The 12,554-nt window shown below is 31.0% G+C and overlaps 2 protein-coding genes across 3 annotated transcripts; one reads left to right on the forward strand and one right to left on the reverse strand.

The window, feature by feature from the left end:
* Positions 1-44: 44 nt before the first annotated feature.
* LOC140672632 (uncharacterized) lies at positions 45-8,072 on the forward strand. Its single transcript, XM_072904935.1, has 5 exons — positions 45-1,245; positions 5,467-5,675; positions 5,760-6,133; positions 6,264-6,755; positions 7,228-8,072. The coding sequence occupies exons 1-5, from the start codon at positions 1,240-1,242 to the stop codon at positions 8,070-8,072; spliced, it is 1,926 nt and encodes a 641-aa protein (XP_072761036.1). The 5' UTR covers positions 45-1,239.
* On the reverse strand, positions 5,467-11,346 carry LOC140672636 (methionine aminopeptidase 1). Of its 2 annotated transcripts, none has more exons than XM_072904940.1 (7): positions 11,136-11,346; positions 10,702-10,753; positions 10,375-10,613; positions 9,583-9,805; positions 9,195-9,470; positions 8,838-9,041; positions 5,467-8,489 (listed from the first exon to the last, which is right to left on the reverse strand). In XM_072904940.1, exons 1-7 carry the CDS (start codon positions 11,244-11,246, stop codon positions 8,428-8,430), a joined length of 1,167 nt encoding a protein of 388 aa, XP_072761041.1. In that variant the 5' UTR covers positions 11,247-11,346; the 3' UTR covers positions 5,467-8,427. The 2 variants fall into 2 exon arrangements, with proteins under 2 accessions (XP_072761041.1, XP_072761042.1); XM_072904941.1 differs by having other exon boundaries at positions 5,467-5,653; positions 11,136-11,345.
* Positions 11,347-12,554: the final 1,208 nt, after the last annotated feature.

The following is a 12,554-nucleotide window of genomic DNA, read 5'->3' on the forward strand; positions in this document are numbered from 1 at the left end:
TATATATATATATATATATATATATGCGTATGTAAATGCTTCATTTAATATATATAAATTTATAACTTTTAGAGTAAATTTACGGTCCGTATAACGTACATTTTTAATAATTAAAGATAAAAATTGGGTGTCAAATATTAATTTTGTTAATCGTTGGCTCTCATAATCATCATTATACAATTATAGGTCACTGGATCACACGCATACGTGGCAGAGTTTTAACCGCGCATACTTAAATGACTGTTGCATTCTCGATGTGAGTCCGGTACGAGAGGTACGAGGTACGAGCATAAGGAGAGAAACGATGCGAGAATACGACCGTCCGATCAAATCGATTTCTATCATTTGCGAGTTGCGAATGAAAATACATTATGTGAATAAAAGATTCGATTTTTCTCTTATATTTTTCTTTTTTACATTTTGTAGATGCTTGTACGCGATATGTGTCAGGTCGCACGAAAATATGATGCTTGATTATTGTAAAAGATATCCTTGATGTTATCTTGATCATCAATATGTTTGCACAATGGTAATTTCCTCATTATTTTAACATATATAGTATACGCAGCGCTTTGGAGAATAATGCGACGCATTTATTTTGCAAGAGAGAAAATTAATTTTTTTTAACACTAACAATAAATATCCATTTTATATCGATTATAGCGATAAATTTAATTGCGTTTGTGCATATATATATATATATATATATATATATATATATATATATACATGTGTGTGTGTGTGTTAGTGCGCGCGCGCGCGTATCTTGGAAAAATTCGATAAATATCTTTACACACACACACACACACACACACACACACACACACACACACACACACACACACATTTTGTTTTTTTAGAGTTATTCAGCAAAATTCTGTGTCACGCAATAATTGTTATTCATATATAAAGCAAATTTATTTCTCATGTGGCTTCCAATTTTTTCCATTCTACCGGCGGCCTTTTGGAAGCAATTGCTATTGGTTGACGAGGTAGGAGTATTGGTTTTAGTATTCGATGATGTCGATGATACATTCGCCGGTTCGGAGTATAAATGAAGGACAATGACCTAAATTGCGTACAGAACGCGTCTGACTTCTTTGCACGGTCAATCACCGCACACGTATAATTTATATTTGATTATTTATAACCGTACAATCTAATCAAATTGAGCTTTTTCCTATAATAACGGAAACGGTGCAGTTTTGCATGTTGCAGTCTACAAAAGCGTAAATTATTATGAAGGTAAGATATAAGTAATACATACGCGCTATTGCAAAAATTCAAATATTGTCCATTTAAAGCACATATATTTGTGTTACCGCACAATTTCTAGGCGCGTTACAAAAGATATACATTTTACGTATAGCATATCTTTTTTTTTTTTTTTTTTTTTTTTTTATTACGCTACGTTTATATTCGAAGATTTTACTTCAAATTAAAAAAAAAAAAAAAATGATTAAATTCATATGAATATATTAATTTTATATTAATCAATTTTATACATATGTATGTGTAAATATATATATATATATATATGTGTGTGTGTGCGTGTGTGTGTTTGTATGCGTGTGCGTGCGTGTGCATACATATACATACTGTATTAATGAAATATGTAAAATAATTTTTAGACAACGTGGAAGAGTAAGATACATTAGTTTTATCGTATTTGATGTATAAATATATCGCCGATTAATTAATTTTTTCATTACAATAAATTCAGTTTATATTTGTTATTTTTATTATTATGTTGCGTATATTTTTAATTGTTCACTTTTTTAATAAATCGCTCGTGGGCGAACGAGCTTATGTTTATCTGACAACTGCCGGCATATACTCGTACATGTATTATGTATATATAGTCAGCATAACTGTCGGAAATTTAATGATAACTTGCTCACTCTCGTTCTCAACGAGTTGCCAATAGATTTATGTGAAACAATTCCTGGAAGATAAACAAGTTTCCACTTATATATACTTACATAGGTATATATTGCTAGTCCATAGTTTGGCAATTAAGTGACATAAGCAGACTCTATTGTAACGGAGTTTTAATTCTTATCCATTTTTCGTTGATTTTGTAATTTCTGAACTTTATTTATTAATTTATTTTGTTTTTTATATTAAAATATATATATATATATATATATATATATATATATATATATATATATATATACAAGGTTTTATAATTTTTTTCCGATTTTTAATACACATTTTTATAAATATACACATATAATAATATTAATAATTTTCTTTTTCAAGATTTTTATGTATAGCACGATATATTATATATCATTATATACATACATATATGTATATATATATATATATATATATATGCGTGCACGTACATATATATATATATGTGCGTGCGTATATGTGTGTGTATGAAAACACTATATCATTTATACATTATTTATATATCATTTATATATTAAATATCTATACATATATTAAATAAAAAAATGTTAAAGATAATAAAACTAATAAAATATTAGGGAGAAAGGCAATACGAGACAGCGCAGGGTGTAAGGACGCGCAAATAAAAATTCAAATTTTTTTAAATAAATAAAAAAAACACCTACACACACACATTTATTTGAATGTTTGGTCCATCTTCGTTGGACCATTTTTAGCAAAATAATGTTGCTAAAGATTATTCGAAAATGGACCGAAAGACGTTCAAATAAATGTGTTTTTTTTTATTTATTTAAAAAACTTGAATTTTTATTTGTGCATCCTTATATATTCTGCGCTGGCTCATACTTTTTCCTTGACGTTATTATAGTTTTAATTAAGAGCTTAAATTATTATTTAAAGATAATAAAAATTGCTCATTGTCAGATAAAATAACAAAAAACGATAGAGGTTCTGACAATTATTATTTGTCAAATTTTTAGATAAAATCTTCATCTCTTCGTCTCTTAAGCCCGTTTTTATCAACGCCGATTATTTCCTTTTTCTTTTCCTTCTAAAGACAGAAATCCATAAGAAGAAAAAGAAAGGGTCTTGAACAAATTTTACACATTTAGTCCATTTGCTGTTTAATCAAAATCTTTTTCATTAATTGTTAAATTTAAAGACTGAAGCAATGCATTTGTGTTAACAATGGATTTATAAATATGTATGTATATATGTAGGTACTTATACGTGAATAATGTATATACGATAGGCATAATAAAGATAGACCAAGCATTTGTACATAGATGATTTGCCGAAAGTGTGGAAACCCTTTAATATTATTTAAAAATATGCATTTTTGAAAAAAAAAAAAAAAAAGTTTTATACGAAAGTTATAAAACTAAAAAAGACGTATTCAATGACAGCATAAGTTTGACCATAGGTGACGTTATCAAGGTCAGGGCGAAGTTATTCTGAATTTTTTAAACGAAATCTATATGTTATTACATATTTTTGTAGTCATTTTTTAGATCTTTTCAAAATACTTTTATTTTATTTATTTTGGTTTAGTCGTTTCGAAGGTTATTAAGTTTTTTTTTATTGTAAAAGATACACTTTTTTATGGCTGTAAAACTTAATTAAACAAAATTGTTCATTATCTAGCTTCGAGCTTATTATATTTTTTATTCAGCAGGACAAATTACGTATATGAAGAAACTAGCTGATTTTGGACCGAGATTCAATTTTATACTAATGAAAGGTTTTGTAATATATAAAATTGAATCTCGGTAAAATCAGCTGGTGAAGCCTTATAACTTTTATATGAAACATTTTTTTTTGAAAAATACATATTTTTCACAATATTATAAAATGGGTTTCCATACTTTTGGTAAATCTTGTATTGTATTTCTCTCTCTCTCTCTCTCTCTCTCTCTCTCTCTCAAAAGACTTATTTCTGACATGTTATTAATTAAAACGACAAAAAAAAGTTTTTATTCTCAAAATGACACGGAATGTCTACACAATATGTACGAAACAATCATAGAAAATTTAGCGAAAATTTGACAAATCCTCTCGTTGCTATCCTCTTTTATAATATTTTACCATGTTATGTCTCAAACGGTCGTGTTTGTTTGTGTTTCTGACATTTTATATTTTATATCGAAACATCAACGAATGATGACATGTGTGCTCTTGTATCGTTCTTTTGTCTTATTTCACAATTAATTGCGTAAGTCTATTTATCATATTATTAGTCGGTTTTATTTTACTGATTGTGTGAGTCAACAATGTATTGTATGTTTCCCAGTGTTTTTAATTAATTAATAATAACCATCATGGAAATTTACATCTCCTCCTAGTTAGTTAAAACCGATATGAGATGATATGATGTTGAAGATATATAAAAGGATCAAGACACAGGATTTATCAATCTTTTTATTGTACGTATTGTCGATATCGCTAATTTTTTATAGTATGTATTCGATTTTCATAATAATATTGGAAAAATTGTTGTAGTTAATTGATTGAAGATGGCTTAAAAAAGGATAAAAAAACGTTTGTTCTAATAATTGAAGAATTTTTTTTATAAAGAGAGAGAGAGAGAGAGAGAGAGAGAGAGAGAGAGAGAGAGAGAGAGAGAGAGAGAGAGAGAGAGAGAGAGAGAGAGAGAGAGAGAGAGAGAGAGAGAGAGAGAGAGAGGCGAATCATTTAAATTTGTGGTGTTTCATTAATTTGACATATTATTATAGTAAAGAACAGAAACCGAAACCTACAATATCATGCTTTTCTTGTTTTTTTTTTTTTTTTTTTTTTCGTACAATCTCGATCCAATAACTACAGAACATGTACATAATATAGAAAAGCATGTATAAAAGTATGCTTGGTCAATCTTTATATGGCTTTATGGTACACACATATACATAATATATAATATAATATCAGCGCCACAACGTAATTTTGATACGCAATTTTTCACATTCATATATTTTATACATATATTTTTTTTCTCGACTTTACTCTTTGCTTGAGCGAAAAATTATACCTTACCTCACCTTAATACTCTACTCGCTTTTCCCGCGCGTCGTACCGATGTAGCACAATGTTCCACTTTTAGCGCACTAACGATTTGTGGTAATTTTCTCTTTGGTTTTACGCGCTTGACGTTCATGTTGCGGATAGTACGGCCTAAAGAACCGTATTGCGATAGACATGTTGATATATAGTATGTATATGTGACACCGTAAAGACAATTCTCGTCACGCGTCATACTTTAATGTCATACTTTTCAACTTTTTCCTTCATACATTTCCTTTTGTTTGCGTTTTGATTGAAATAACACCCTAAATAACTACCTATAGAGATTTGAAAAAAAAAAAAAAAAAAGGAAAAAGACACAAAAAATTCTCATCTTTTTCCATTTATCCAACTTGACGCAATCTTGTTCTCTCTTTGGAAATCTTTCGAGAAGCAAGATCAAATTCAAAGTTCATCATCTTATATATATATATATATATATATATATATATATATATATATGTATATGTATCGAAATTTATATAGACGGCCAGTTGGATTTGCTGGCTTCTCGCCATGTGCGTTTGCATTTCTGAGGCAAAAAATAAGATTAGAAGACCATCATCTCCACCATACGCGCCTACATTGATACTGAAAAAGTCTCGTCCCATCAGTCACCGAATATCCATGGGGAATACCATCCATATTGGCGCTCCTTCTCGTCAGAGAATACCTTACAAACACACCAATTACAGGTGAGACAGACTTTAAAACAATATATACATTTCTATATATATTTTACAAGCATCGAAATGTTATTTATTTTTGACAATTTTCAGAATCCGTCGGCCTACGATGTATAATGTTTTATCAAATAATTGGAAGAATCAAGTTCCAATACGAGCATTCCCTTTGAACAACCATGCAATTTTGCCACAACGTAGCACTCCACACACCACCAAGGATTTTTATTCTATAAACAAGTTACAGGAATATAGTTCGCAGTACAAGCCAGAGCTAACAATCTTGCCGCCTACTGATCGACGGGATATTGACAATGACAAAGGACCTATTCACACGATTCCAGCACCAAATTTGAGTCCAGCGGATAAGCCTTACAATTCACCGATCGATTCGGAAAAGAGTGCCGATTATAATCCATATTCGAATGATCTCAATATCATGAATGATTATCGTACTACTATCGTGCAAAGTAAGTCGATATTTTTATTATATTATATATTATTTATTATATTATATTAGATATCGAGTCATATCTTAAGTTGACTCAATGTCGGAAGGTTTGAAGTTAATTTTATTCAACGAGTTTAATTTTCCTCCAGATCCTATGACAACTACTTTTGGATTAGCCGCAATTAATAGCAGTCTACCGGTACAAAGAATAGCGACAGACTCGAGTCCATCGCAACATCAATACGAAGTTACAGAAAGTAACGATGTAGCTTTGAATGAATATCACACTATTCAACCTGAGACAACTCATCGGCATCAGGATTTAGATATAACAAGGCTATATTCGATTATAATTAATAATCCTCATCAATCCAACGAGCTTTTCGAAAATCATGTTGTTAATTCAAATGCAGGATCAAATATACAATTTGGTCAATCAAATATGCCAATGCAAACGAATCTTCATAGTTCTTTACACGTCGGATTTCCTTCTACAGCCAGCCCGTACACTGTAACACAGCAGATTCCAGCAAATTTCTATATAGATCATCCAGTTTCAGCAGAGTCACCGCTGTCAGCTATGCAACTTTACGACCTGTTAAATAATTTTCCACACAAACTTGCGGAGCAATATACATCAGGTAATAATCTGACAAAACACACACACACACACACACACACACGCGCGCACACGCACGCACGCACACGCTGCACGCACACGCACACGCACACGCACACGCACACGCACACGCACACGCACACGCACACGCACACGCACACGCACACGCACACGCACACGCACACGGCTGATTAAGGATGCAAAAATTGCAATATTTTCAAATTCTATCGTAGGAAATTACAGTATGAATGATATTTAAGCACTCGTCACTCGTGTTTCTAAATTATGTTTAGATCTCTCTGTTAAAAGTTTAAAATTGAATAAAATGATTTCACGAGCGTTGCGAGCGTCAAGACGTTCTCGTACGCCTTTAATTTATTATCAGCAACAGTTAACTTATAATTTAACAAAAACAATTAGTTTATAATTCTACGATTTGATGAAATTATCAATGTTCGAGAGTTATATATTAATGAAGTTTTTATTATTATCAGATCAACGACACATTCTTCAGCAGCAACTTGGCCAAATACTTCAACCAGATGTAATAACAAGCTTTTCTCAACCGCAAATGCATTCCTTCAATTATGACGAACAAGCTAATCAATTACAACAACAGCAAATTTTATCCAATCATGATTACGCCTCCGAAAGTGTCACAGCGGATTATAATCTAGATTCGGAATCTTCATCGATAGATACACGTAAACAGAATAATGTGCATGTTAACGAAGAATTTACATATTCTATAAATGGAATCGAACAATCCGAAAACAATATTGATAATGAAGAAACAACCTATCGAGTAAACCCGACGTATTTCGATAAAGTAGCCGACAGTGCCATATCGACAAACTTCTACACGACACTTCCTAATAGAGAAGCTGCTGAAAAATTAGCCGCATTAGCTGCTGCCGGTCATGTTAACAGTCGTCTTATAGGGCAGCTACAAAAACAACAGAAAACAGATACGCCGAAAAACCCAATGCCGCTTAATCATAAGAACGATGACGATCTTGCGAATCAACAGCAGATCATTAATGACGAACAGACGTATAATCAATCAAAATCGTATCATAAAAGTCAGGATCGCCATAAGCCAAGTTTTAAAGTTCATAACAATGAAAAATCTCTACAAATCATGATACCCGATGACAAAAATGACTACGTTACCAGTGATAACGATCAGCAAAGTAAAATAACAGGAGACAACATAGATGTAGAGTATGAGTATGAAGATGGGGAAATTGAAGATTCGCAATCCACCACTTTGTTTAAAACGATATCTCACAATAATAATAATTCCCAAACTGAGTTTGGCACCCGTTTGTATTCTTAGTCTTATTATATATTATATGTGTTAGTTAATAAAGTCTGATTACTATTGATTTTCTAACTAAGACATATTATAAAGTATTTTAAAACGTAAAATCGCATCCGCATGCTTATACATATATACGTATTTATGCATATTTATATATTTATATTATAATTAGATATTATAGTAGATGATAAAATGAACAAGTTTTTATAGATTTGTTATTTCAACGAGTTTGTTTCAAGCAGTCGCGCATTATTGATCGATAAACATTTGTATATACATATTTATAGGTAAATTATGAACTATTTTTGCACATCTTTCCCTCTCTCCTTTTCCCTGCCTTAACAGGGTTCAAGTACAAAGCAAAGTATAACTAGCAGCTTGTCGGGACGATTGGAACTATCTTCAATTTTTTAAGCGCTCGAAAATTTGGCGCTTAAAATAAAATATTTAGAAGCATTTGCTTAATACAAATAGATTAGTACTACATAATATATATATATATATATATATATATATATAAAATAAATACTTGTACAAAATTCAAAGAATAAAAATTCAATTAAACTGTTTATTTCGTCGTATTACTGTACATTTGCAAAAACAAAATGTTATTGTACTTTGTAAAATATAGATATAAGATATAAGATAGAATAGCTTAAATTAAATTAGATTTTTCAAGATCGATTTGCGCGCACAAGTTTCGCGTTTAAATATTGTAGAATAAAAACTAGGAAAATCACTATTACTATTACTACAAGTGCTCCATAAACCATGGCTTACCATTCGTTGCGAGTCGTTTTGTGAGAACATCACAACCAGTTTCTGTTACTAAAAGTGTATGCTCAAATTGTGCCGACCATTGACCGTCTAATGTAACAGCAGTCCAATTATCAGGCCATGTTTCGTCCTTCCACGTGCCTTGAGATATCATTGGTTCGATTGTGAAACAGTGCCCTGGTTTCATAACACCCACTGCTTTGTTTTCTGTTGTATAAAAAATTAAGTTGAATAAAATTTGTGTAATTTGAAAATTAGAAAATCAGAAAATTACATTTACATTAATAATAAATAATTAGAAAGTTTATTTATTCTTCACACTTGAATCATTGATTATGAGAAAGAGGTAAATTTACTTACTAGCGTAATGCGGTACATTTGGCGCGGTGTGAAACAAACGATGAATTCCATGACCGCAATAATTACGAACCACACTGAAACCATGCGCTTGCGCATGTTTTTGAATCACATTACCAATTTCTCGATATTTTTCACCAGGTTTTACAATATCGATAGCCTTAGACAAACATTCATACGTCACTTCCACCAACTTCTTTACTTCGGGTTTTACATTACCCACTAAAAAGGTCTCGTTTAAATCTCCATGAAAACCATTGTGATATACTGTAACATCAACTAAAGAAAGATTTTCATTAGATTACACGATTTCTTCTGGTAACAAACAAGCTACGGCATATCTTGTCAACACTTGTTGACGTATAACAGATGATAACAGATAACGATGTACCATTACAAATATCGCCATCCTGCAAAGGTCGAGTATCAGGTATACCATGACAAATCACTTCGTTAACAGATGTACAACAGCTAGCAGGAAACTGATAATAATTTAACGGCGATGGATAGCAATCTCTTTCGACACAAGCTTCGTGCACTATTCTGTCTATTTCAGCAGTTGTAACACCAACGTCACATGTCTTTGCAGCTTCATCCAACACTTCTCGTCCAAGCTACAACAAATTAATTTAAATTTGTTGTATTCGTGAGCAGAATGAAAAACAGTAATATACAATTAGAATATCCACAATTGAGAACGTTAATTGAATTTTGTATATCTTATGTCATTTAATTCTTCTCCTCTATCTTTTCTATTCACAGGTATCGGCAAGATCAAACATCCACTGTGCACCACATTGGTAACTAAAGACTACTACTACTACTACACACACACACACACACACACACACACACACACACACACACACACACACACACACACACACACACACACACACACACACACACACACACACACATAAAGTACCTAAATGTAATGAAATAATATGTAAATACTTTGATGCTAAAATAATTACAGTGTATTTTGCTAAAAAGAGTCACACGATAATATATCATTATTAGGTTTTAACTTTTTGATTGACGTTTATATTAACTTTTTATATTTAAATGACTTATTTATTTATAACAGCCTTTAGTATGCACTAGTGCGGTGTAATACGTGTGACCAAATTGTATCGATAAACTAATTTGTTGTATCATTTAAGTATATTTAATATAATACCTTGCATGCAACTCTCATGCCTTCAATTTCTTCCGCGTCAAGAATTTTTATTTGGCCAGAACCTCTTACAGCTTGTTCGCTAAGCGGTACTCCAGTCGGATGTAAGGCATAGTCTGGTCGATTGACGCAATCAGGAACCTCTCTGCGTTGTTCCTTTTTATATGGCCGTAATTTTCCTGTATAATTGTAAGCTGGCCAAGGATTATAAGTGTCGGAAATTTTGTTCCCATTTTCTCCCTCTGCGATTACACATAAATATTACATATTATAAGAGAGAAATTTATATATATATATATATATATATATACATGAACAAAAAATATTTACTTGCTAATTGATGAATAACTTTATGAGTTTTCCAACTTCCTTTGAAACAATCCTAGAAGATTAGAACGCTGCGTTAATCGGTCAAATATTTTTATCTTAAATATCTTTTTTTCCGTCATTTAAGAAAATGAGAAATTGTGACATGGAAATGATAAAGAACGGCAATAAATTCAAATGATCAAAGAAGGACATAAAATTATGTAAACGTATCTATATCGAGGATTAATATAATGAATTGATTATGGGAAAAAAATAACTGTAAACTATTAAAAAGAAACATTAAAATCTCTCCAATTATAATTACACTACTCCATAACACATCATATTTGTCATACGCGTTATACGGGTGCAAATGTATGCAACGGGATAAAACTTTAATTTAAATTATAGGAAAAATAACTAACTTAACCTAACATATAGATAACGTATCTCACTTGACTGCAAAAATATGAACCCTGGATACCGATTTTCAAGCAAGTTGGACACTGTAGACTCGCAACGGCGTTACAGCCAGGTGTCTCGCACATTCCAAACGCTAACGACATATTATTAGCTCAATTTTACTATCGGTCATACAACATACAACATGCGTACAGCAGCAAGGACGAAATCGCAATGTAATTCGAGATGATCATGTACTGTTTTACCGATATAGAATACAGAAGGTATTTGGTATTTGTCCCTGTCTCTTTTTCTTTCTCTTTTATTCTTCATCGATTCTTTCTCTCTCTCTGTGTGTGTGTGTGTGTGTATGGCCAATCTTCTTTTAAATAAAAATATAGCCGAAAAAATATTATTCCGGTCTGTATACATATATACAATATATAACATTGTGTGTGTAATCACATGATTATTAAAATATATATTTTTCTATATATATATATATATATATATTTCACAACAAGATGATATACTCCACGATAAAATATATCAGAGTTTAGTATATTGTGTGTGTGTGTGTTAGTGTGTGCGCGCGCGCGCGCGCATGTGGTAAGTAAATAAATAAATAAACATATATATATATATATATCCCTTACTCCGTATTATTATTTTTGGCATCTTCTAATTGTACAGGTGGGTCAGCGTATTTTCGATAAGTTTATTAATAATATATAAAATCTGAAAAAATGTATATCCTTTCTTTGAACATTCTAAATATAAAGACTAAAATAATAAATTTGAAAAATAATTTACTTAAATATATATTATTTTTATGATTATTTGTTTTCGAGAAATTGACGTTATGTTAGAAAAATCACAGACCAAAATGACTCATCATTACGGAGTAAGAGATATACATATATATATATATATATATATATATATATATATATATATATATAATGTGTGAAATCTAATTTTAAACACATAATATTCTCATAAAATATTATATAAAAAGAATTTATAACTTTGGCAAAAAAAAGTAAATTTTTCATTATGAAATATTTTATATTGTCGTGCGAATTGTAAGAAATCTGAAAAAAAACTTTACTTCAATATATCTTTTAGAGATTATTTTATTTGAGTTCGAATTGCTATGTAATTTTCTTAATTACAAACTGTAAATTATATAATAAATGATCCAGAATGAGACATAAGAAATACGCTATTTGCCTTATACACATATATATGTATATTTTTAACTTTTTGAGTTGATTTACTTTTGTGAAGGGTTTCCGGATAGTATATCGACATGCATTTACTTTCGAAACAGGGTTCACAAGCAGAGTTCCTAACGGGTGATCCGATAACAGTAATTTGATACTTGACCGATACGAATCGTGTCGTGTGGGATACAAAACACGTGTTCCAAGAGCGCAGGGTAGCCCTTATAAACTCTAATTGTTAGAGCT

This window comes from Anoplolepis gracilipes, chromosome 13, assembly GCF_047496725.1.
Source record: "Anoplolepis gracilipes chromosome 13, ASM4749672v1, whole genome shotgun sequence".
Lineage (NCBI taxonomy): Eukaryota > Metazoa > Arthropoda > Insecta > Hymenoptera > Formicidae > Anoplolepis > Anoplolepis gracilipes.